The sequence below is a fragment of the Lissotriton vulgaris genome, chromosome 3_1 (genome assembly GCF_964263255.1).
Source record: "Lissotriton vulgaris chromosome 3_1, aLisVul1.2, whole genome shotgun sequence".
In the NCBI taxonomy this organism is placed as follows: Eukaryota; Metazoa; Chordata; class Amphibia; order Caudata; family Salamandridae; genus Lissotriton; species Lissotriton vulgaris.
Window position 1 is genome coordinate 635,131,011 of NC_141689.1, and position 25,572 is coordinate 635,156,582.

At 49.5% G+C, this 25,572-nt stretch overlaps 1 protein-coding gene across 1 annotated transcript in view; it reads right to left on the reverse strand.

Annotated features, from left to right (window-relative positions):
- Window positions 1-25,572, reverse strand: part of SKIC3 (SKI3 subunit of superkiller complex) — a 1,256,060-nt gene that overhangs the window by 313,806 nt on the left and 916,682 nt on the right. The window contains exons 32-33 of the mRNA XM_086960925.1: window positions 10,764-10,836; window positions 6,641-6,694 (exon numbers count right to left, since the gene is read on the reverse strand). Coding sequence (XP_086817051.1) covers window positions 6,641-6,694; window positions 10,764-10,836 — 127 coding nt within the window. The remainder of the gene's footprint in view (window positions 1-6,640; window positions 6,695-10,763; window positions 10,837-25,572) is intronic.

Below are 25,572 nucleotides of genomic sequence, written 5' to 3' on the forward strand. Positions count from 1 at the left end.
CTATAAGGTTGACTTACAACCAATCACCATAAGGGTTGTTTGGACTGATACAAGGTGGTCACTAGAACTAGTGAACATCATATATCAGGCCAACTTCTCACAAGCATTATCAAAACATGTCGAGTAAGGTGTCATACGAATTGGAATACTACCCCCTCGCCAATTCTGGCGACGGGGGTAGCATTCCACCCTTCTAGAGGGACACGACATGTATGTAACTGTGAACCCTGGTTAAAGTTACCTCGAGCCTCCGCAACACAAGATGGATGCTGCCACCACAGACCTCCTGCTGCTGGGAGTCCTTCCAGCGAGGGAGGCTTGGACAAAGGGTTTCCTGCCTTGGGAGGTGCTAGCACCACCCCAGACCGGATTTTGTGTATTAGGTAGGACAGGGCTGAAAGGAATGAGACATGCCTGGGGCACACAAGGTGTCCCTGTGCATACACCGGTCTAAACCAGTTCCTGGGGCACTCCAGCCCCGGAGCTGGCGCAAGACCGGACAAAGGAAAGGGGGTGTAACCACCCCCCTTCCTGGTCCCACCCAGAGGAGGGACCTAGTCGTAGTGCAGCCCCCTTTAGTCGAATAAAGGTAGGAGCTGGTCCCATTCCAAACTAGATTATCCTGAACAACTTTACAAGAAGAAACTCTGGACTTCGACGTTCTGCTCCACAGGAGACTGAAGAAATCTCCCTTGTGGGCAAGGAGTGTCCACCCTGCACAAGCAGGCACCATCAGCGTACAGCGGCTTCCCTTTTTCGTCTTCCTGCAAGGATCCAGACTTCAGAGCCCGACGAGACCCGGATTCCCAGACCTCTCCGACCTCAACCTACATCTGCAGCACAGCTGAGATCCGTGGGTGCGACGAGACACGTGGGACCGGCCATCTTGAAAGAAGCAGCACTTCGCTCCAGCACGACTTCAGAGGCATCCTCGTCCAAGTGCTTTGGGGACTGAGAAGCCCCGACCCCGAGCAGCTCCTGCACCGAAGACCAGCCCTCCAGCATCCACGAGATCTGCGTGGGGCCCTTCTGCCTGTTTGCTGCTCGACGCGTTGTCTGGTCACTGGCCGGCTGGCTAGTGGCCTCCTAGATGACGAACTGCAAAATCTTCACTGCTGGTCTGGGTGCTCCAGACGGGCCCTTGCTCCCTTCCAAAAGAGGAGCACCCCAGACCCTCCTGGTCCACTCCAGACGCCGTTTCCACTCACCGCGGGGTTGCCTTTGCCAAGGCCTGTTAAATCTGAAGACGACACCGCCGACAGCGAGAGCCTGCGTGGGACCACTCGTGCCTCCATCCTGGTCGTCGAAGACACCACTTGGTCTACGTGGCTGCAGAGACAAGCGTCCACCTTCACCTGATCGCGACGACGACATCTGGTTCCACTCCTGGTTCCACTCCTGTCACTGGCTAGTGACTTTGAACATTGTCCCCTCTGCTTTCAGGTTCTTTTCTTCACTGATCCACCCTTGGATCACACCGGACATCTTCCTCCTGACCGCCTGCAGCATCTTTTCCTCCAGACTCCATAGACTTCAACGCCGGAACCCGACACGACTTGGAACCTATGCACCCGCAGCCCGTGGGTGAGGTAACACGAGCATTTCGGTGCTCAAGGATAGCTTGACTCTCCTAGTGTCCAGTTCCACAGTAGTTTTGGTCCTATCTAGTCAGGGACGTCCGTACTCACCTTTTTCTTAAAACTGTACTGTCCATAGACGTTTGTACGCATCTCGCGTGTGAGTTCTCACTTTGCACACGCGTTCCGTGGGCCTGCTATTACTTACCTCAAGTTAGTATAGCGTGGTCCCAGCGATCCTACAGCCTCTGGACAGCTCCATTCCTTTGATTGACTTTCACATTCCACTTACTTTGTATATGGGTTGTCGTGCCCCTAGGGCACCATTGTAACTTGTGCAACTTTAACGTATTTTTCCTAAGAGTTTGTCATCTGCTTAGCCCTCTGACCTCATAAAGAGTTCAGAGGTGTATGTTAGTTAATAAATGCTTGTTTATTTTCATAACAACCTGTGTGGTGTCCTTTCACTTGGTGTTCAAGGGGTTATGTGTGGTAAAACAGCTGGCTTCACATGCCAAAAGAGTTTAGCCTAAAGACTGCTTTTGTCCATGCTACCATTAGGATAGCTGGTCTGTAAGGTTGACTTACAACCAATCACCATAAGGGTTGTTTGGACTGATACAAGGTGATCACTAGAAGTAGTGAGCATCATATATCAGGCCAACTTCTCACAATGAGGAGGAGACTCAGTCTTGTGTTGCCGTATCCCTGGACACCTCCTCGATGGCCGCTGCCTTCTCCTGTGCCACCGTCTCCGGGTCTGGCCTACGGGCCGGTCTGGACGCTCGTCGACGCCGAACTTTCTGCCAGCTCTCCCCTGAGGGGCGGGGGTTCTCTCCTGCGAAGGGTTGTCTGCATCCTCCCTGGCCCACGATGACTCCTCTGATTCTATCCCTAGCAGGGCGCACGCGTCTGTCAGGGATCGGAACTGATGAAGTGCACCGTTCCATTTGAAAACCAGGCGGAAGGGGTGACCCCAAGAGTAAGGGAACCCCTTCTCGTGGAGGAACGAGGTGACCACCTTGAATGTTCTCCTTTTTTGCAAGGTGATAGTGGAGAGGTCTTGATACAGCACAATCTGAAGGTCTCAATAGCGCAGGGGTTGCTTCCGGCGTGCTTCTTGCATTATCCTCTCCTTCAGTGGGAAATCCGGCAGGAACGCCAAAATGTCCGGCGGAGGGGCGGGCGCCTTTCTTGCTAATCCCACTCTGTGAGCCCTGTCGATGTGTATCACAAAGTCTTCCCCTTCACCCAAAACGTCCCGAAACAGGCCCTGCAAGAACTGGGTGATGTCGCCCCCTTCCGCTTTGGACGGTACACCTCGGACGCGTATGTTGTTCCTCCGGGAGCGATTTTCTAAGTCCTCCGCGTGGGCCTGTAGGTCCAGCTGCTGTTCCTGCAGGCGCAGCACCTCCTACTGTAATTGCTCCACTCCCATCTCCACGTTTGGTCGGCCTCTTCGACAGCGGCCACCCTTTCACCCATTCCATCGACGTCGCGGCGAAGCTCCCGATACTCTCCCGCCATTTCCTGTTTTAGGGTCTTGAAGTCCTCCCGTAGGGAGTTGAACAGGGATTCCAGCAACACCCTGGTGACCGGGGCCCCCTCATCTTCTCGCTTTACAGAGTCCGCGGCCGCCGCAGGGCCCGGGGGGCTCTTGGTCCCCTTAGGTGCTCCCTTCGTCAACATGTCTGTGATGGTGCGCCCTCCCTTGCGTGATCCCCCTGACAAGGAGGGCCTTCCGGATAAGTGCCTCCCGGGGCTCCCTCCGAGGCTCAAGGTTGCCTCCCTCTGACTCCACTTCCAACTCCCAGGCCTACCAGACTCGTCCAGGCCGCCTGCGCTGCGACGCCTCCAGGTGAGGGGTCAGTCTGGCTATGCGATGGCGGTCGCCCAGTTCCCAGGCTCAAGAGGGCCCTCGCAGCCCAGTTTCAGACCGCTCTCCGCTGGGTGCTCGAGAAGCTCACCTGCGCCACGCTCCAGGCATCACGTGTCTCGGGGGCCCCTCATGAAGGCTGCCTCCCGCCCATCAAACAGGGCCACAAAGAGGGGTCCCCCCCAACCAGGTCTCGAGGGCCGAGGTATTCTCTAATAGCGGGCCGACCGTTGATGCTGGTCTCCCACCTCCACTTCAGGGTTGTCTCATGTCTCTCCTAGGTCGCCAGGTAAGTTGGGAGCTACCGCAGGGACCCCACTCTGTGCAGGGGCAGGCCTCACCAATGCAAGCGTCCCACTCTATGTGGTGTTCTCGGGCCCCGGTGCTCCAGCCCCGTCTGCCGCCAGCTCTCTGCACTCACCCGGCCCGGTTAGGCGCCTCCGCAGCAGTAGGCCTCCAGTCCCAACCTCGATTTGCACTGCGCCCGCCGGGCCCCAAATCGGCTACGCCCGTCCTCGCTGTTCCTTTGGCGTGCCTCACCGACTCCCTCTGTGTCTCGCACCGGGGGGGGTCTCCCGGAGCTTCCCACTGGTGGCCCCGGGGCAAGGATCACTCTGCTCAACCCGGCTTCACTGAGAGTAGGCCTCCCGAGCTGGGACCTCGATTTTGGCGCTCCCGGGGTGCGGGTGTTCGTCGCCCCAGGAAGTCTCTCTCATCGGCGACTGCTGTGCGCTTCTCTGCTGCGGGGCCCTTGATGGCTGGGCCGCCACCCGCTGCTCACTTCTAGCGGCTCTGCTCGCACCCTCCAGCCCCGGCAGGCCGCAGCCCGGGTGCACACAGCTCGTGGTCCGCGGCCGCTCCGTTGCGGCCGGATCTCCGAGTTCAGGTGTTGTCGCTCCTCCAGCCGCTTTGTCGAGGGGCACACTGTGGTTTCTGCGCCGGGGGCCCTCAGCTGCAGGCACCGGAGGGGGGTCTAGTGCTGCTTATCGGGCGTTCACCGGGGCCGGGTTCGGGAGCCTCTTCAGCACACGTCCGCTGCGGTTGTCATCTTGGCCACGCCCCCAATGTTCGACGAAGGTTTTTTAGACTAATCCTAGCTCTTTTTCCCTTCCACAAGAAGTTTGAGATTAAAGTATCCAATATGTGGTGGAAGTCCATGGAGGGGGTGAGAGGAAGCATGGTGATGAGGTAGTTAACTAGGGGGGAGATCATCATTTTGATGCTTTCAACCCTTCCCCACCAGGTTATAAAGCGAGGGGACCACCTATCTAAGAGCAGTTTGATTTTGTCAAAGGTGATGGATTTGTTGTGGCGGAGTGTTTCGAGGAGGTAGCTACCGAATTCGACTCCTAGGTATTTAATGAAGCTAGTTTGACATGTAAGACCTGAATCACCTAGCACATCCCTGGTAGTATGGATGGAGGTTTAACCTCCGATTTATCCCGGTTCAATTTGTAGCCGGAGAAGGCAGAGTATCTTTCAATTGTGCACATGAGGGCTTTTATGGAGGTCTCTGGGTTCTCTGTCGCGATTAAGATATCGTCTGCATATGCCGCCAGTTTCACTTGTGTTTCTCCGAAGCTCACACCCGCTATATCCTTATTTTGCTTTATGTCTGACAGGAGAGGTTCGAGGGCTAGCAGGAACAGCGCAGTGGAGAGGGGGCAGCCTTGTCTAATGCGAAATGAGTCTGAGAGAGTGCCATTAATGGCGATTATAGCATACGGCGATGAGTATAAGGCCATTACCATGTTAATATAGTAGGATCCTATGTTAAAGGTGCTCATACATGGTTGTAAGAAGGACCAGGATACTTTATCGAACGCTTTTTCATCGTCGAGAGTTATAGCAACCATTTGTGTAGGGGTTATTTTGGCTTTTTCTAAGATGTGGCATAATAACCAGCAACATTTCCTTGAGAAGAATACTTCTTTTTCCTATGGTGCTTTTTGTGGGGTTTTTATTGGAAGATTTATTGAATAATGCACCTTGTCAAGAGAAATAACACTAGGGTTCAGGGACCGCAGAGGGGTGTCTTTACAGGCCTGGGACATAAATAACTTGGCCTCCCATTCTCGGATTGCCTTCAGGTGCATTGAAGAGCAGCAGTACAAGACTGTTAGATCATGTCCGACTCCAAAGCACTACATGGAGATGTCATACGACAGCCATCTTTTTATGGCACCTGTGACAGGGTTAACATTGATAAACCTTAGGAGGAGGAATCTCACCCAAATGCTGGTGGGAGTGGGGTATTTTTATCCAGTTTCAGCGCTGCCTCAAGAAAATACCCAGACATTCCAAGTAAAGTGTTAGACTGCAGCACCTCCATAATTCAGAGGTTTAATACGTCATTTAAAGTAACAAAGTGTTTGCATGAATGAGGACCATTTCTCTTGATAGAAGAGTAAAGTAAAATTCCAAAGGAGAGCTCCTAGGGGCTAAAAGCACGAATGTGGCTTTGTTTTTCATCATGAAATAGAACTGCCTGATATCAAGTACAGATAATAAATGTGAATATTTATAGGAACAGGTGCAGAATGTTAAAGGATGGAAGGCTGAGTGGGTCGTGCAGGGATTCAAACGTAAAACCTGCAGAGTAGTGTATATATCAGAGGCAAACAATTATCTTACTAAGCTGTACAATCATCAAAGTTAAAAAAATGTTTATATATTTAAATAAGTATAAATTAAATGTTTAGCTTTCAAGAGAAGGAATGCATGAATGGTAATGAGCAAGGCCCCAGTCATTCTATGATCCAAGCCTGGGTAGTTGTCTTCTAGCACACTTTATGGATGAAGCCGAATACAAAGTTACATCCGATATAATGGCAATAGTAATGGCCTTGAAAACTGAGGAGGACATCAGTGATACTTTTGTAAATATGGTTGGATTTTGAGAAGACAAGTGTTAAAGCACTAATATCTAGAATGACGGGAAAGGTTGTGATCACTGTACTAAAGCTAAAATAAATAGAAACTGCATGCTTTGCGACTGAAAAAACTAATAAAGATACAAATATGCAAAGAAATATTATGTATGGCAAATCCCTATAAGCTCTTAAATTATCTTTACTTGGCACATTACTTCCTTTGTAGCAGGGGTATATGACAACTAGAGGTGGAAATTAAAAGTGGAGGAGCAAGAAATGTTTCTGTAATAAATATCATGAGAGGTACAGCTTACCTTTGCTTGGTTTAAGTTAAGGTTATGCGCAACCTTTCCTGCCACAGCACCGCCCTAAAATATAAAAAATGCAGTAAGTACATTCAATGAACTATATGGAAAAAGTAAATGGATTGGGCATTTGCCAATGACTTGAGCTGACATATTGTAGAAAAGTTGTTAAACATAATGAAATTATGAATAATTCATGAGCGTTGTGTAGGAGAGTAGGGTCTGCTTCCTATGGTTACCCCTGCTTTTTGCTGTGATTCTCTGGTTTTTCAAATTTAGTTTGGCTGTGGCCCTGCTAATCAGGCCCACAGCCTAGTTGTTATCTCTCTAAATTGATACCATGTACTTTAGATACATACCAGATTGCTTACTGGGTCACCCTTGTGAGCCCCTGTATAGTGTACCCCAGGTACCCAGGGCATAGGTGCACGTATTGTGCCACCCCTGGTTTGCCTTCCAAACTGACACCACAGGTCTGTTCACACAGCCTGGGTAAGGTGGTGTAATCACCCCTTACTTAGATATAGTATACCTATATCTATATATACATATAGACACATAAACACCTATAAGCCACTCCTAAGGCAGACCTCGACAATCCTGGAGGTAGAGTGCTTGGTTTTATGTGAGAGGGTGCCCTAGCATGAGCTGAGCCCCTCTGCAGCTTTCGGAACCATCTCTTTATAGCTGTTCTATGATAGAGCCATGCAATATACTCTTAAGTGCATTATAATCCTCACGGTTAATGCTAACTTTGGTTTGGCTTTATCAAAACATGTCGTGTAAGGTGTCAAACACTTTGGAATACTACCCCCCCCCCCCCCCCCCCCCCCCTCCACCCATCAGTCCTGGTGGTGGGGGTAGCATTTCACCCTTCTAAAGGGAGAAGACATTTAGTTACTGGTTTACCCGGTTAAAGTTAAACAGAGCCTCAGCATCACAAAATGGATTCTGCTGCCACAGACATGAGTCTGACCTCCTGCTGCTGAACGAAACTCCAGCAGGGGAGGCCTGGACAATAGGTTTCCTGTCCAAGGAGGTGCTGGCACCTCCCCATACAGGCTTTTGTGTATTGGGGCAGGGAGGGCTGCCTTCAGTGAATGCTTTCCAGACACTTCCTGAGGCACACTAGGTGCTCCATGCATTTCCCAGTTCAAACCGGTTGCTGAGGCACTCTGCCCCAGCTCTGGCGCGAAACTTGACAAAGGGAAAGGGGTGTAACCACCCCCTTCGCCGGTCCACCCATAGAAGGGACCTTACAGGTAGTCCAACCCCTAAACTTAGTAGAAGGATAGGAGCAGGGTCCCTGGGACTTTAGATTACCCTGGATCAATCAATCAATCAAAGACATTTATAGAGCGCACTACCTATCCCTAGGGTCTCAAGGCGCTAAGGGGGGGGGGGGGGGGGGCCGTTACTGCTCGAACAGCCAGGTCTTGAGCTTCTTCCTGAAGGCGAGGTGGTCTTGGGTCAGGCGCAGGTCAGCCGGGAGGGAGTTCCAGGTCTTGGCGGCCAGGTAGGAGAAGGACCTTCCTCCTGTTGTCGCTCTACGGATGCGTGGGACGGCGGCGAGGGCGTGGCTGGCTGATCGGAGGTGGCGTTTGGGAGCGTAGAAGTTGATTCGGTTGTTGAGGTAGCTCGGGCCTTGATCGTGTAGGGCTTTGTGTGCGTGGGTGAGGAGCCGGAAGGTGATTCTTTTGTTGACGGGGAGCCAGTGCAGGTCTCTCAGGTGTCCGGAGATGTGGCTGTTTCGTGGGATGTCGAGGATGAGTCTGGCTGAGGCGTTCTGGATCCGCTGGAGTCTCTTCTGGAGCTTGGCGGTGGTTCCGGCGTAGAAGGCGTTGCCGTAGTCCAGTCGGCTGGTGACGAGGGCCTGGGTGACGGTCTTCCTGGTCTCCGTGGGGATCCACCAGAAGATCTTCCGAAGCATGCGCAGGATGTTGAAGCACGACGAGGAGACGGCGTTGACTTGCCTGGTCATGGAGAGGGAGGAGTCCAGGATGAAGCCCAGGTTGCGTGCGTGGTTCGTCGGTTTGGGTGCGGTGCCCAGGGCGGGCGGCCACCAGGAGTCGTCCCAGGCGGAGGGAGAGGAGCCCAGGATGAGGACCTCCGTCTTGTCTGAGTTCAGTTTCAGGCGGCTGGTCGTCATCCACTCGGCTACCTCTTTCATCCCTTCGTGCAGGTTGGCTCTGGCGGCGGCGGGGTCGTTGGTCAGGGATGGAACTTTGAAACACAAATCCTGGACCTTCGACATTCCATTTCGACTGGAAGACGGGAGACATCTCACTTGTGGTCAAGGAGTGACCACCCTGTTTAAACAGGCACCAACAGCAACTTTGCCAGTCTGCATTCTCGAGGCTCCCGCCGGATCCCGAAGAATCTGCGACACAGGACACGGACTTCCAGACATCTGACGCTGCTCGATGTTCCCAACAAAGCTGAGACCCGTGGCGGACACGAGAGACGTGGGACCGGAACTCCTGGACATCCTGCATTTTTTCTAACTGCATCGACTCCCGAGGTATCTCGCAGTTGTGCATTGGGGTACGAGAAGCCCCAGCCCCGAGCACCATTTGCACCGAAGCTCAGGCCCCCACACTCCACGAGTGTCCGGGGGGGCCCGCTCTTGCATTTCAGCTCGACGCGTCTTCCCGGTTCCTAGTCCATTGGCTAGTGAGCCCCTGGAAGACTCCATTTTGAATCTAACTTGTTTTTCTGGTTGCTCCAGGGTTGCTCCAGCTTCCCTTCAAAGGAGAAGTGCCACAGACCTCGCTGGTCTGCACCAAAGCCAATCTTCACATCCTGCGTGGATTGAATTTGCCAAGGCTCGTTGGGTCCAATCCGGATACAGACACCACAGTCAACGAGATCCTTTGTGGGACAACTCGAATCCAGCTCCTGGTCATCGTCGACACCTCCTGGACCTCGTGGCTGAAGAGACAAGCTAAAATCACCCAACATCACCTGGTCCCTGCCTGGGTCCATCATGGTCACTGGCATGTGACCCAGACTCTGTCCCTTCTGCTTTCAGGTTCTTCAGATCTTCGATCCACCCGGACACTTTTCCTCTGGTCGCCTGCAGCACTTCTTTGCAGCTCTCCTTTGAAATCAATGACGAAACCCGACATCAAAAGACACCTATGTACCCAGCTTCCGTGGGTGAGGTAACACGAGTACTCTGGTAGTCTCAAGGGTATTGGCCCTCCTAGTGTCTAAGTCTAAAAGGGTTTCATTGTAGTCCATCCGGAAAAATCCTTAAATTGTATAATTGTAACTTGTTCGTTTCCGATAAAAAGTCAATGGTAACCCGCGCCTGTGTTTAGACACTGCACGCGTCTCCCGTGGGCCTCCTACTTCCTAACCTTTGGTTGTTTAAAGTAGCCCCAGCGATTCTAACTCTCACGTGGTTCTTATACCACTATTTTAGTGTATGGTTTGTGAGGCCTCTAGGGCAAAACGTATACTGTGCAGCTTATCGTATGCTAATTGAGTAACTTGTATTGTACTTTTACCTCTGACCTCTTAAAGTGTGCAGAGGGGTTATGTTTAGAATAAATACATATATATTTGATATATACCTTGTGTTGTGTGGTTTCATTTGGTACTCAAGGGATTATACTTGGTAAAACAACTTGCTTAACATCGCCTACTGAAGTCTTAGCCTGATGACTGCTGGTCCATGCTACCACTAGGATAGCTTTCTATAAGGGTTGATTAGACTGGTGCAAGGTGCCCACTAGAACTAGTGGACATCATATGCCAAGCTAACTTCTCACACGTCGAACTAAAACATAACAATGAAGTTAAAATAAAGTAGTTTAGATCGTCACTTGACTTTCAGCAATAATGTAAGAATAAAAAAAAAGCAATGAACATGCAATCCTTTTACTGATATTTTTTAATAGATTTTTTAGGTTTTATGAAAAAAAGACAAATTAATAAAATAACAAATATGCTTCATCTGTGCAGCAGTTGCATTATTTGAGGCTATTCAAAATCAAGGAGCTTTACAAATATTGCCCCACACTAAGCACTACCGTGGTATTACTATACATTTTTCAAATGGTTTAATTTTTATATTTTCTTTACTTATTTAATGTATATACATCCTTTTAAGTATAAGCATGTTTACCTTTGCATTTTGTGGCGTATACTCTGGTACAAGTCGTGACAGAAGAGTCCAAAGGGCTTGGTCTCCTGGATGTCTAGTAAAATACATAAATATAATACTAAATTATGGTTGACCAACTTGCCAGCCAATCACAGAATAAATCTAAGCCATATGTAACATTGAAAGATGCCCACAAAATTAACATGTAGAATTAAAAAAGGTTGGCTATCGTTTTATGGAACAAGAAGCCGTGTATTTTACTGTTAACTACCCATGCTATTTAAGGTTTAAATTGTGTTCTTTGACTGACTATAGTATGAAAAGGAACAACTTTAATTCATTTCTCCAAAATATTACAATTTCCACTACTTCTAAATTACAAAGTGGTCAATGCAAGTTAATAAACTATAAATGCACGTTATAAGGCATGTGCTTACTTTTTTAGATCTGACTAAAAAAGCCTTAGACCCTTACGACAATTGGAAGACCTCAGAGGCATGTCTGGTTCCAACGAATGCCCAACAGAAACTATGCTCCTAAAAACACTGAAAAAACATAACACCAGACAGTTTCGCTTAGTCAAGGCTTGTTTAAAATGTTTAATATTTTAATTTCTTTTCATGAAGAAGAGATGAGGAAGGTACTCCAGTTCCTTGTAGGGGCTCTCATACTTTTTTACCATTTATATTTGTCCTCACTGTAAGAAGTGAACAGACCATATTTGTTCAACTATATTCTTATTTACATCGAAAGGTCTAGCAAACTGAAACTGGATTTGGAGTATGTTGTTGAAAATCCCTTACCCTGTTGAGATAAATAGGAGTTAGTATATGATGAACAGTGGCAGCAGAGTGTGACATGCAAATACAAATGCCCACTGACAAATGTCTGTCCATTGCCACCAACAAACTTCATTTCTAAAGTTACTACAACCAGCAAGAACTCAAAACTGTCGTTAATATAAGTACTCCAGCCCGACACATGCCGACTATCACACTACCAAAGAAAATAATGGACCAAGGGATTTAAAATAACACCCCATAGGGAATAATGTTAAATACAATAAATAATGTGTAATTATACACACGGAGCAGGGGTATTAGTTAATGTACTTTATCTATGTTTATATACATAAAAACATTTCCAGTTTGAGAAAGGCGAGAGTGCCAAAACGCATCACCAATAAAGGATTCTTTGGCATATTGTTGGAATGAAAATGTTTTCGTTATTTTGCTTGTGCACTATTTTATGTAAATTAGCATTCGCTGCACCATTTTATGTTTTGCCACCATTTTGAACTATGATCGAAACTAATTCTTCCTTTGTTGAGAATCGGCCTGTGGTAAGTTTCATTTCGCCAAGGTTGAGCCTTGTTTTGCTAATGAATACACTTCATATTAGCGCATATCTTTCTTACTAGATAGAGGTCTTCTCCTACTAGTCTAGAGGCGGGCACGGACAGTGACCTTGTGTAGATGATAGTATGTGCCCAGCCTCAGAATTGAAAACCATCCTTCTTTGTTAAACTGCATCTGCCTGGAAAATTCCATTATGGGCGTGAATCCATTGACTTTGAATTGTACATAATGTATCTCCATGTTTGCTGATGTCAGTCCCTCTGCAGCACTCCTAAGAGACCGGGCTCCGCTTGAGTGCATCTGAATAAAATATATATATATATATCCTACTGGCAGTCGCCAGTAGGTATATATATTTAGAATTGTTTTGAATAGGCATTTCGCAACATTCTATGTTGAATAACTTTGGCGTTGATGGACGGAATTGGCTGACATTTTCCTTAAAATGGCACATTTACGCTCCGCTCCTTCCCTGAAAGTTTGGGGGGGATTCGTGAAGCGGGGGCCGAGAAAAAAGTGGAGTCCCAAAACGTGTTTTCCCCATGTTCATTTCCATAGGGCGGTCAACCTCACTTTTAGCCTTAACGGCTGAATGGATTTCCACCAAACTTGGCAAAATTGTAGGGACTGTTAGCCCGATGTGCCTTTGCTAGGTCTCAAGATATGTGCAGCAGTGGATTTTGAGTAATTAAGGTTCAAAAAAATATATATATATGTGACAGCTCTCCGCGCGCACTGGGCGCGTAACGGAACTTCGCGAGGAAAAGCGGATTGGCTCTCTGGTGTCTGTCAACATTCCAAACAGTCCGGAGCGGCCGCCATCTTGTGTCTCGGGAGGATAGAGACACAAGAGGTGGCAAAAACAAAGGGGGAAATGAACAAAAGGGGGCAGGGTAGACCCCCCTGACCCCCTAGGTTTGATGTGGGGGCTATAAAAGGGCCCAGCGGGGCAAAAAAAAAAATCCGATTTTCGCGGAGGGAGCGCCCGGTACGCGCACCGGGAAGCGCACAAAAGAGAAAAAAGAATGCCAGAGTTTAAAATTTTTAGCAATATTTTATAAATGGGAGGTAGTTCTGAAAATAACTTTTTTTTATTCTTTTTGTTGTTTTATATTTTTTTTCTGAACTTTTTTGTATTTTTGAACACATTTATTTTTTTTGTGTTTTTTAAGGGAACAAACAAAAAACAAGGAATTGGAAATGGCTGAACAGGAGCAAAAAAAAGAAAAGAATTACTGCTTCCTTTTCTTGCTGCATTGGTGGTTGTCCACAGCATTATTTATTAAGGTGACACTAAGTTCACCATAACATAACGTTTTGCCATAGAAAATGCAAACAATTTTTATGGTGCCAAATTTTTGTTGTATATTTGGCATCATTGGGAATATCTCGATACTGATAGGGCCCTTTTTAAGCAGGCTTTGGCGACTTATAAAGCACAGATTAGATGTGCAAAGGCTTGATTCCTAGAGACATCGTTATTGTCAGCGCCGAATAGGTCCCAAGCCCTGTTTAAGATTGTAAAAGAACTGTCGCGTCCCACCTGCACTGTAAACAAGATTCCCGCATCTCAATCTCTATGCGACTCGCTAGCACAGGCCGTTGAAGACAAGATTGCTGCCATTTTATGCAATCTTGCCACTCCACTGGGCACTGACCTCCAATCTCAACCAAACTCTCTCGTGTCTTCAAGTTTGGAGGGAGATGTCACACTAGCTCGCTTGAACAGCTTCCCGCTTCCGTCTTATGAGGAATTTTGTATACTAGCCAATGGTGTCTCGTCGGGCTCGCCCCTTGACCCACTTCCTCATAAATATTGGAAGCTGTTTCAAGAAGAGCTTCCCCCCCCCCTCTTTTCGACATTTGTGTTCAGTCCCTTACCTCCGCTCGTGTCCCGGACTGCTGGAAATTGGCAGTGGTATCTCCTCTCCTTAAGAAGGAAACGTTGGATCCTTCTTGCCCAGCGAATTACAGACCAATATCCTTGCTCCCATTTCCAATTAAAATCTTGGAGAAATGGAATACAAAACATCTGTCGGGTTTCCTGGAATCTACGGCATGCCTGGACGAAGCTCAATTTGGCTTCAGGCTGGCCCATGGTACAGAGTCAGCGTTGGTGACTGTTTTGGATGACCTTAGGACCCGTGCTGACCAAGGTCGAGCAGCCTTTTTCGTGCTGCTCGACATGTCGGCCGCGTTCGATACGGTCAGCCATACGATCCTGATCAGGAGGATGGAAGAGGCAGGGGTGTCTGGCCTAGCCCTTAAATGGTTGGTGTCGTATCTCAGCCATAGACATCAGGTGGTTGCCCTGCCACCCTTCCAATCTAACATTAGAGGGGTGGGTCAGGGTGTACCCCAGGGTTCGGCCATCAGCCCAATTCTTTTCAATCTTTATCTCCGCCCCCTGATCAGATTAATAAAATCTTTTGGCATAGCAGTCACCAACTATGCGGACGATACCCAGCTTGTCTTCTCGTTTGAGGGCAAGGAGGCCGTATCACAAGAAACCTTTCACCCATGTATGATATCCACGGCGGAATGGCTGGGTCAGAATTTGCGGCAATTTAACAGTGCTAAAACTGAGGTGATACATTGTTCATCGGACCGTATCTCTAGGCCTCTTGCACAGGACTTTTGGCTCCCCTCCTTTCAGGGCGCTAGCGCCCCGGCTGACTCTGTTCGGAACCTGGGAGTGGTGTTGAGTTCCAACCTTCAGCTGGACACGGCTGTGAACAAAATGGTGAGTACTTGTATGGCCTTGCTCCGCACGCTGCGGAAAATTCTACCTTTTCTCCCCACGCAGGCCAGACCAGAGGTGGTGTGTAGCATAGTCTTGAGCAGACTCGACTATTGCAATGCATTACTTCTGGGAGCATCAAAGACTTTGGTGGGGAAATTGCAACGCGTGCAGAACTTTGCTGCCAAACTGGCTCTCTCGCGTCGCCGCTCGCATTCGTCTGCAAAGGCATTAAAGGATCTTCATTGGTTGCCGATCTCCCAGCGGATTGATTTTAAAGCCCTCTGTCTGGTGTTTAGAGCCCTTCATGGCCAGGGACCGGCACCACTACAAAATTTGTTTTCCTGGTATACTCCTTCCAGATCTCTCCGCTCGGCTTCAGCTTGCCTGGCATCAGTTCCCAAGATTTTGAGATCCTGGATGGGAGGTCGCTCGTTCAGGTATACTGCAGCTAGACTGTGGAATTCCTTGCCATTAGGTTTGAGAACTCTGGGAGATATTATCTCTTTTAAGAAAGCCTTAAAAACTCACCTTTTTCCAAGAGCAGAGTAAGTGCGATTAGCAGCTGATATCATGTACGGTAATTTCACAGTCTAAGCGCCAGGATGCCCGTTGGGTGACAGACATAGCGCTATATAAGTATGCCAATACATACATACATACATACATTTGGCGTCCTTCAGGACCAGAAAGTGAGTCTTCAGTAGAGGAGGTGCTGGCCACAGTGGGTGGGTTGTTCTGAAGTTCATGTACTTCAGCCTGGGCTAAGTTATTGGGATGCCACCTCTCCATGTGGCGGATCATGGTAAAATTACCATATGAATATTTTATTTTGGGATTGCCCCTGGAGAGGACTCTGCCACAAATTAGACAGGTGACTTTGGGGGCGTTCACCTTTTTCTGGCCTTCAGGGAATGAAAAGAATTGCCAAATAAAGTGCACTTTAACATGCCTTTGCCTTGGTTCTTCAGGCAGGAAGCGCCTTGGTTGTTCCTCCTCCTCCTCTTCTACCTCTTCTTCTTCTCCCCCAAGGAACTGTGGTGGTGGACTTTCTTTTCTTGGCGGTGGTGGTGGGGGTGCACCAGCTGCAGCTACAAGTGATGCCATTGCACTGATCAAAAATAGCTTTTGCTCTCTCAATGAAGAAAGTTAGAGTGAGGAAAAAAGAAGGGGGCTTTCATCATTTGGAGAAAAAAAATGATGAGAACCAATGAAAAGTGTTATTTTCAGGTCACATGGGCCGCGCCGCGAAGCGGTTCAGGGTGCGTTTACGCAGTGCGTCATAAGACACATCGCGCAGCAACGCGATACGTCGAGCTTACGCGACGCACCATAAGACGCATCACGCGCTACGCGATACGTCACGCTTACGCGACGCGTCACGATTGTTTTCGATCGCGGCAATAGCGCTAACGGGGCGCTCACTGGAGCGCGCACCGGGGCGCTCCATGAAATTGCGCTTATCGGTGCGCACCAAGAGCGCACCGGGGCAAAAAAAAAAAAAAGAAAAAAAAAAAAAAGAATATTAAACATAAAAAAAATGTATTACATACATAGAAAATATAGTATACATTATAAAGAAGAATTTATATTACAGCTATAGATATTTGCTATTAAGAAACCATTGAAATTCATTGAAAAAACCATAGGTTTGAGACCATATATCGTTAGGAATTAGCATTTACAAAACCTTGAAAATTCACTGAAAAAACCATAGGTTTGAGACCACATATAGTTAAGAATTACGTCCCTCAGCTCCGGAACGCGACAGAAAGATGGAACGGAAGACCCAGAATGCAGGTGAGTTTTTTTTATTGATCGCACCTCATCAGCATAACGTTTCGGCCTACGCAGAGGCCTTGGTCACATGACGCCATGAGAGAAGTGGGCAGTTTTTAAAGTGCAAGTGCAAAGAAATTAGTGCGTTTCATTGGTTGACCTGACAGCGAGGCAGCGGTATGTAACAACAGACATAGAGAACACACTTGTTCATTGCGCATAATGGGATAATCCCCGGGAATTCCAAACAATCACTTTTAAAATGCATTAATTAATAATTTGATACGATTAAAACGATATTTTTTACCCTCTACAAAATTGATGTAAAATACTTGGATAAAAGATTCATTGTTATTATTTACAAGATAAATAGTTGTAAAACATTCGGATTAAAACCACCATAAATTAAGTCGCTTCTTTACAGAAATCTATTGGTGTTTACATTATATGCTAAGTGACGTTCATGTTGGCTGGATAGTTAAAATTCAGACCACACTTTCCCTTAAACAATTTTTTCTATGCTGTTTGATAGGTCACAGCCATACCACCTACCCCGTATATACAACGTCTTTAAGCAGAACGTCAAATTTTTCTGAGGACAAACCAATTATTTGTGAATGTGTGAAAAACAAAACAATTTTTTCAAAAATTAAAATCAAGTAATGCACGATGTTTCGTGTAGGCTACTCCTAACCTACAGCAAATACGAGGTGACTCACTAGGTATGGGAACCAGACGAAAGATACTTTCACTGACCAACCCAGTTGGGAATACATTTTAAGTTGGTCCAGTAAAATAGTATATATATTTGTACTCTCTACTGTTTGACCACCGACCCTTCATTTAGGATGGAAGGCTGAGAGGTGGTTGTGAGTAATCCGGGTGACCCTAAACGGGCCACTTCCTTCAGTTGGTGCCCGAGCAGGAACTCCTTTGGGTGAGTGACCCATTCCCTCCCACGGATGGGTGGGGAGGTTGGGCCATCGTCGGGTTAGACGGACGGATCAGGGATCCCTGCATAAGAGAGTTCCTGTACTCACTGCTGCCCCTTCTATCCCGCCAGACGGTGCCTCGCCCAGTGGTCGTCCTGACTGGAGTCCTGAACAGTAAAACCCTTGGATCTGACATTTTTGTTTGAAGAGTTGGTAGTGGAGAATACATTTGTTTGACCTGCATGAATCAGGTAAGTTTGTTTTGGTTCTTTGTGGATATGGTACCATTTTGGTTTGTATTTGAGAAGGTCTGAGAACCGTCTTTGGGATCAAAGCACTTGCAATTGCTTTGCCAGGCAAAAAACCGAATTTGGATCACTTTTGGTGAAATTTGGTGGAATTAGTAGATTCTTGGTTTCTTGTTGTCGTTGTTCTGCAGTTGCGCGATTGGAAGAAGCTTAGCCGGCGCCTCCAGAAGGCCCTCCTATATTTGATATGTATGTGAAACATGGTATTGGCTCTATTATGTGTAGTACATTATGGCACAAATGTACGAGTTACTTACCTTCGGTAACGATGTATCTGGTAGAGACGATTCTAGCCGCAGATTCCTTCAAGTAGAATTATCCCCAGGCATGAGACTGGATCCGGAATGCAAATGCTACTTACCAGTATGCATCTGTTCTTGGCATGTAGGGCTGCTGACATTCATATCTGTGCATAGATCGCCGCCTAGTGTTGGGTCCGGATGATTGCACATTGTTGTCCTGGAAGAGTCTTCGAAGTATCACGAGATAGGTGGCTCCTCCCCTGGACTACAGTGCGCATGGGCATCGCCTCCATCCCCAGATTGTTTTTAGCCATTGGCAGAGATGGAGTGAAGTATGTGAGTGATGCCCATGCTAAGAGCATATAACCATATGTAAATGAATACTGCAGCTGCTACAGGCGCCGGGGAGGAGGGCGGGCGATATGAATGTCAGCAGCCCTACATGCCAAGAACAGATGCATACTGGTAAGTAGCATTTGCAGTTCGAGGCATGTGGGCTGCTGAATTCATATCTGTGCATAGAATACATAGCAGTCCCTCCATTAGCGGCGGCCGCCCGTGCCAGTTGCAGCAGTTTGAAAAAGTGTTTTGAGAACAGCCTGACCAACAGCTGCCTGCTGTTTAGAGTGCACGTCTACACAGTAATGTTTAGTGAAAGTATGTGTGGTAGACCATGTGGCTGCTCTACAAATATCTTCTAAGGGAATGTTACCTAGGAAAGCCATAGAGGCCCCCAACTTTCTGGTGGAGTGGGCTCTTGGTGGAATTGTGAGAGTGCGTTTAGCTTTAGCTTAACAGATCTGAATGCATTTCACGATCCACCTAGCGATCCCAGCTTTGGAGATAGCGTTTCCCTTGTGGTGTGAGGCAAATGCAACAAAAAGTTGCTTGGTCTTACGAAAATCTCTTGTCCTGTCAATGTAGTACATCAAGGCTCTCTTAACATCAAGGGTGTGGAGCATCCGCTCCGCCAGTGACTCTGGGTTTTGAAAAAACACTGGTAACTCAATTGTCTGGTTTATGTGGAATTGAGATACAACCTTGGGTAAGAATTTAGGGTTAGTGCGGAGCACCACCCTGTTAGCGTGTACTTGGAAGAAAGGTTCTTGGATGGTGAGCGCCTGCAACTCGCTAACCCTCCGTAGCGATGTAATTGCTACTAAGAAAGCAACCTTCCAAGTCAGAAACTGAAGCTCACAAGAGTGCAGTGGCTCAAAGGGAGGACCCATCAGCCTTGTAAGAACCACATTGAGGTTCCATTCCGGAGCTGGTGGTGTCCGTGGTGGAATGACTCTTTTGAGTCCTTCCAGAAAAGCCTTGATAGCAGGGACCTTAAAAAGTGATAGGTGTTGCCTATTCTGGAGGTATGCTGCCATCGCAGACAAGTGAATGCGGATGGAAGAGTACGCCAAATTGCATTTGTACAGGTGGAACAGGTAGCAAATGATGTTCTGAATGGAAGCATCCAGTGGGTCAATATCGTGGTTTACACAGTACATGACAAACCGCTTCCATTTGGCCGCGTAACAAGCTCGAGTAGTGGGCTTCCTTGCCTCCCGAATGATGTCCATGCAATCGGGGGGAAGATTGAGGTAGCCAAACTCTAGGACCTCAGGAGCCAGATCGCCAGGTTGAGCTGTTGCGGATCTGGGTGCTGAATGTCGCCATGGCTCTGCGTCAGAAGGCTGGGGGTGAGATGAAGCCTTTGATGCGGTACCACGGAGAGTTCCAGAAACGTGGTGTACCATGGTTGGCGAGCCCACGTTGGAGCAACCAGGATGAGAGTCATCGAGTGCTGCCTGAGTTTGCGTGCCACCAGCGGTATCAGAGGTGCTGGGGGAAAAGCGTACGCAAATCTGCCTGACCAGTTCATCCACATCGCATTGCCCTGCGATTGCGGGTGTGGGAACCTGGCGGCGAAGCTTTGGCATTTTGCGTTCTCCTTTGTGGCGAACAGGTCTATCTCTGGATGACCCCACTTTTGGAAGTACGGTTGGAGTACTGATGGATGTATCTCCCACTCGTGCATTTGGTGGCTGTGCCTGCTGAGCAGGTCCGCCATCTGGTTGTCTTTGCCCGGGAGATGCTCTGCCATGAGGAAGATGTTCCTCTGAATGGCCCACTTCCACATGCTCTGAGCCAGATGAGACAGCTGCGGAGAGTGTGTGCCCCCCTGTTTCTGAATGTAGCACATGGCCGTCATGTTGTCCGTCGGGATCAACACGACCTTGTTGCACAGATGTACTTTGAATGCCTTCAAGGCCATGAAGTTTGCCATCAGTTCCAAAACGTTGATGTGCATCTTCCTCTGCTGTAGTGTCCATAGTCCCTGCACCGTGTAATGGGGTACATGCGCTCCCCATCCCTGGAGAGAAGCGTCCGTTGTCAGGATAATCTGTGGCACAGGCTCCTGGAACGGTCGGCCCTTGCAAAGGTTTTGTGGATTCCACCAATGCAGAGAGTTGTACGCCCGACCGCTCACCAACACTAGGTCTGTCAGTTGCCCATGAGCCTGAGTCCACTGACGTGCCAGGCACTCCTGAAGCGGACGCATATGTAGTCTCGCATGCGGGACGATGGAGATGCAGGAGGCCATCATGCCTATCAACTGCATGAACACTTTCGCCGGAAGCGAGTGCTGAGGTCTGAATCGTTGGATCAGCGTTTGGATACTGGCGATTCTCACTGAGTTTGGCTGCGCAGTGGCTGCCAGGGTGTTTATCGTCGCGCCCAGATACTGCCGTATATGGGCGGGTTGGAGATGGGATTTTGGATAGTTCAGCGAGAATCCCAGATCGTGCAGGAGATGAATGGTGCGGGACACGTGGTCGGCGCACTGCTGCTCTGTTTTTGCCTGAATGAGCCAGTCGTCCAGATAAGGATAGACGTGGACGTTCTGGCGTCGTAGATGCACCGCCACAGTCGCCAGGCACTTTGTAAAGACTCTTGGCGCTGTGGTGACCCCGAACGGCAGAACCTTGAACTGGTAGTGCTGGTCTTGAATCGTGAATCTGAGATACTTCCTGTGGGAAGGATGCAGGGGGATATGAAAGTATGCATCCTTTAGATCCAACGTAGCCAGGAAGTCCCCCTGTTGAAGCAGAGGGAGTACCTGCTGTAACGTGAGCATATGGAAGTGCTCCGAGAGAATATACCAGTTGAGGGGCCTGAGGTCCAGGATGGGCCTGAGGGATCCGTCCTTTTTGGGGATTAGAAAATACAGGGAGTAAACCCCTGTTCCCCTTTCTTGCAGTGGAACGAGCTCTATTGCCCCTTTTTGCAGCATGACTTTGACCTCCTGCTGCAACAAGTGCAAGTGCTCGCCGGACATAGGACGGCTTCTTGGAGGTATGTTTGGTGGAGTGGAAGTAAGTTCCAGACAGTAACCATACTGGATAAGAGATTTGACCCACCTGTCCGTGGTGATGGATTTCCACGCGGGCAGGAACTGCTGGAGTCTCCCTCCGACCGGTGTTGTGTGGTCGGGGGGCAGTGACAAGACGTCACTGCTTGTTGGCGGTGGTGGACCTGGAGCTGTTTCCACGTCCCCTGCCCTTGACGTTGTTACCTCTGTAGCCACCTCTACCCTTGTTGGTGTATGAGGTCTGGGTATTGCTCTTATAGTACTGTGTGGATTGCGATGCCTGACCCCTTGAGGTGCCTCTGGTATTGGAGCGGCGAAAAGAACCACCCCGAAACTGCTGAGATTGGAGGGCCACCATAGACTTAGCAGTAACTGTGTCTTTCTTCATTTTTTCAAGTGTCGCATCCACCTCGGGGCCAAACAGGTGGTCAGGATTAACTGTTTGGTTCAGTATGGTGGTTTGTATATCTGGTTTAAAGCCTGATATCCGAAGCCATGCATGTCTTCTTAGCAACACACTAGTGTTGATTGCCCTGGAGGCTGTATCAGCAACATCTAGCGCACATTTGATGGAAGCGTTAGTGATTAACTTGCCCTCCTGAATTAACATCTCCCCAGCCTCCTTGTACTGGTCAGGTAAGTGCTGCAACAGTGTTTCTAGGGTGTCATAGTGAGCCCTATCGTAGCGTGCAAGTAGGGCCTGCGTGTTTGAAATGCGCCAAATGTTAGCTGCCTGCGCAGCAATCCGTTTCCCTGAGGCCTCAAATATTTTCGACTCTTTGTCTGGGGGAGGAGGGTCACCAGTGGTCTGTGAATTCGCCCTCTTCCGAGCGTTGGATACAACCAAAGAGTCCAGTGGCAAGTGTCCCTTGATGTATGTTGGATCCGAGGGCGCTGCCTTATACTTTTTATCAATTAGAGGATTGATGACACGTGCCCGAGTGGGCTCCTTGAAGACCTCCGGCGCGTGCTTTAGCACTCCTTTGAGCATTGGCAATGTCTTGACTGACTTCTCGGCCACCAAGAAAGTGTCAAACAAAAAATCCACATCCACAGGATCTGAGTGGAGCTCAACATCATGATTAGCTGCGGCCCTCTCAATCAAAGCGTTAAAGGCTGCAGAGTCCTCCGTCGGTGAGGTTTTTGCCGCAAAGAGCTGCGGTTCCTGACCCGACTGCGGGTCGTCTGGGTCGGCTCCGGCCGACCAAGGTTCATGTTCCTCCTCCGGATCCGAGTACGCCGGATAGTTGTACTCGACCTCCTCCTCATCGTCACCCTCCCCCGCATTGGAACGCGTTGGAGAACGTTCTACGTGTTTGGGAGACGAAGGCTCCATAGGGACCGAAGTACCCGCCGAGTCCTTCTTGTTTTTGAGAGGAATCCGAAAATGTTCCAACACCGGCTCTGTAATGATTTTCCGTTTGAGGAGAGACAATTTCCCAGTATTGGCGTCGATGATGACCTCTCGACGCTCTTCCTCCGCGAGTGGCTGGAGTCGAAGCTTCGACACCACCAATGACGCTTTGGACGTCGACATCCCCTTCGAGGGCACGTCCGCCCCCTGCTTCGGAGCGAAGGCTTTCGGCGTCGACTTTGGCGGCAGGGTGAAGCGGATAGGTGTTTTCACCTTTGCCGGCTTCGATGCGGTCTTTGGCACCACGCCCTCCGGTTCGGGAACCACAGCGTCCTTCCGAATCCGTTGCAGGGACTCCGCGACCTTTTTCGTCAAGGCTGGAGAGGGCTTGACCGGCTCGGACGATTTCCCCGAGTCGGGAGTCGGGTTGGCTGGAGGCACCGTCTTTGGAGCCGACACAGTGCCATCCTTGGCCCCGACGGCCGGAGCCGGCGCAGCCAGAGCTTTGGAATCGCCTTGACGCTTCTTCGAAGCTTTCTTCGGGTCATCGACCTCGACCATCTTCGGCGCCGACGCAGCCGCGTCGGCCACCTTTGCCTTCGGCGTCGACCCCGAGGCTTTGGGGTCGGCCATCTTGGCGTGGCTCTTCAAGTCGGCCATTTTGAGTTTCTTAGATGTTGACGCCTCTAGAGCCTTCTGTCCCACCAGTGGAGCTTTCACTTTCGGTTTCGAAACCGTTGGTGTGGATCCCGATGGCTTCACTTTCGTTTTCTTCAACAGGAGTGGCGCATCAGAAATGTCCGTGGCCGGGCGGAGAGGCGGGGCTTCTGGACTAGTAACAAGGTCTTGGGTAAGGCCTGAAGGCGATCCCTCGACCTGGGCCGTATGTTGGGGGTTGACCCCTGAGTCAGTTTGAGGGTGCTCTTCCTCCAAGCTATCCCCCACGGTGGCAATGGCCCCATCGTCGTCCCCTACCTCGTCGCCGGCTTCATCAAACTCCTCATCTCCCGCGTCGTAGTCATCTCCCTCCGACGCAAGGCTAGAGTACGAAACATGAAAGACATTGTCGTCTTCCACAAATTCTTCAAAGATGTTGTCCGGCGGGGGCGCTGGGGGTGCCGACAACTGGGCCTGGAGTCGAGCGGCCCGACGATGTTTGAGGGTCTTCTTACACCGGAACTTTGAGCAGGCCATACACCTGGCCTCGTCATGGTCCGGTGACAAACACTTGTTGCACACAGGGTGCACGTCGAGGTGTGAATACTTGGAGGTGCACACCGGGCACCTCTTGAACGGAGTTAGTTCCATGTTCAGTAGTTTGGAGCGTCGAGTAGGCCCGTCCGCGCCGACAGCACGCGGAGGGGCAGGAAGCGTTCGGAGCTGAGAAGGAAGACAAACCCGAACGAAAACAATACCGACGCTCAGCCTAAAGACCTTTTGGTCTCAAGTTAGAAAGTTAAACAACTATCGATCCCGACAGAGGGAACCGAAACACATCCGAACCCAATGGCGGAAAAAAACAATCTGGGGATGGAGGCGATGCCCATGCGCACTGTAGTCCAGGGGAGGAGCCACCTATCTCGTGATACTTCGAAGACTCTTCCAGGACAACAATGTGCAATCATCCGGACCCAACACTAGGCGGCGATCTATGCACAGATATGAATTCAGCAGCCCACATGCCTCGAACACTTTTTTGCCACAGCATCCCAGCGCGCCGGGGGCGGGGCGACATCAAGCGACTCCGCCCAAGCGCCGTCTGCGCACGTGACGTCAGCGAGGTCAAATAAGACCCGCCCCGGCGCGCCTACGTCCATTTTCTTCGGAGAACTTTTCCGCACCACAACACGGAATCACCAGCTAAACTGTGGAAGCATGGGAACAGTGTGCGAAGAGCAGAAAAATTGGAAGAAGCGGTGACTAACAACGCCACACAGAATAGTGGCAACACCGTAGAACCCAAAGACAGGAAAGAAGAAAGAGCAAGCAGAGCCCTGCACAGCCACCCTGTCAGCACATAGACAGCCTCCCACTCCCGTGTCCCAGAGGAAAGGAACAGGCGTAAAGTCATGGTACACGTAGAAAACCTACCACACCCATCCAGAGCAAGGAAGGGGACCAGTCCCAAGACAGCCAGGGAGAACAGCCCTCCAAGCGACCCAACATAGAGGGCAACCACCCACAAGGGACAAGGGCAAGACAGTGCCAGGTAACCCTCAATCAGGGGATAGCACTGGAAGGAAGGGAGAGGAGGGAAGGACAGGGATAGAGAGCAATCTCCCCAAAACCTGGAGTAGCCAGAGCAGCAGGGCACCGGAGCACTGGAACCCCATCCTCCAAGAACCAAAGGAGGAACGAACCGCCCCCAGACGGAGCCACCCGTCAAGAACAAGTAAGGCACTCACAGGAGACACAGCCCCCCACCGGGAGGAGAGTACCGAAGACCAACGCAGAATAGGGGAGGAAGGGCGGGCCGTGAAGGAATCAGCGGCTAGAATCGTCTCTACCAGATACATTGTTACCGAAGATAAGTAACTCGTACATCTGATAGAGTCTATTAGCCACAGATTCCTTACGTAGAATAGATTCCCTAGCAATACCACCTGGGAAGGAGGGTCTGCGAAGGACCCTACCAGCCAATAGAGAACAGAGAGCCCCCAGGGGACCAGATCTGTGGACTAGGAAGAACCTTGGCCCTGCCAGGCAAGGGGAACCCCCACAAGCAGAACCCTACAGACCCCATGGGGATGTAG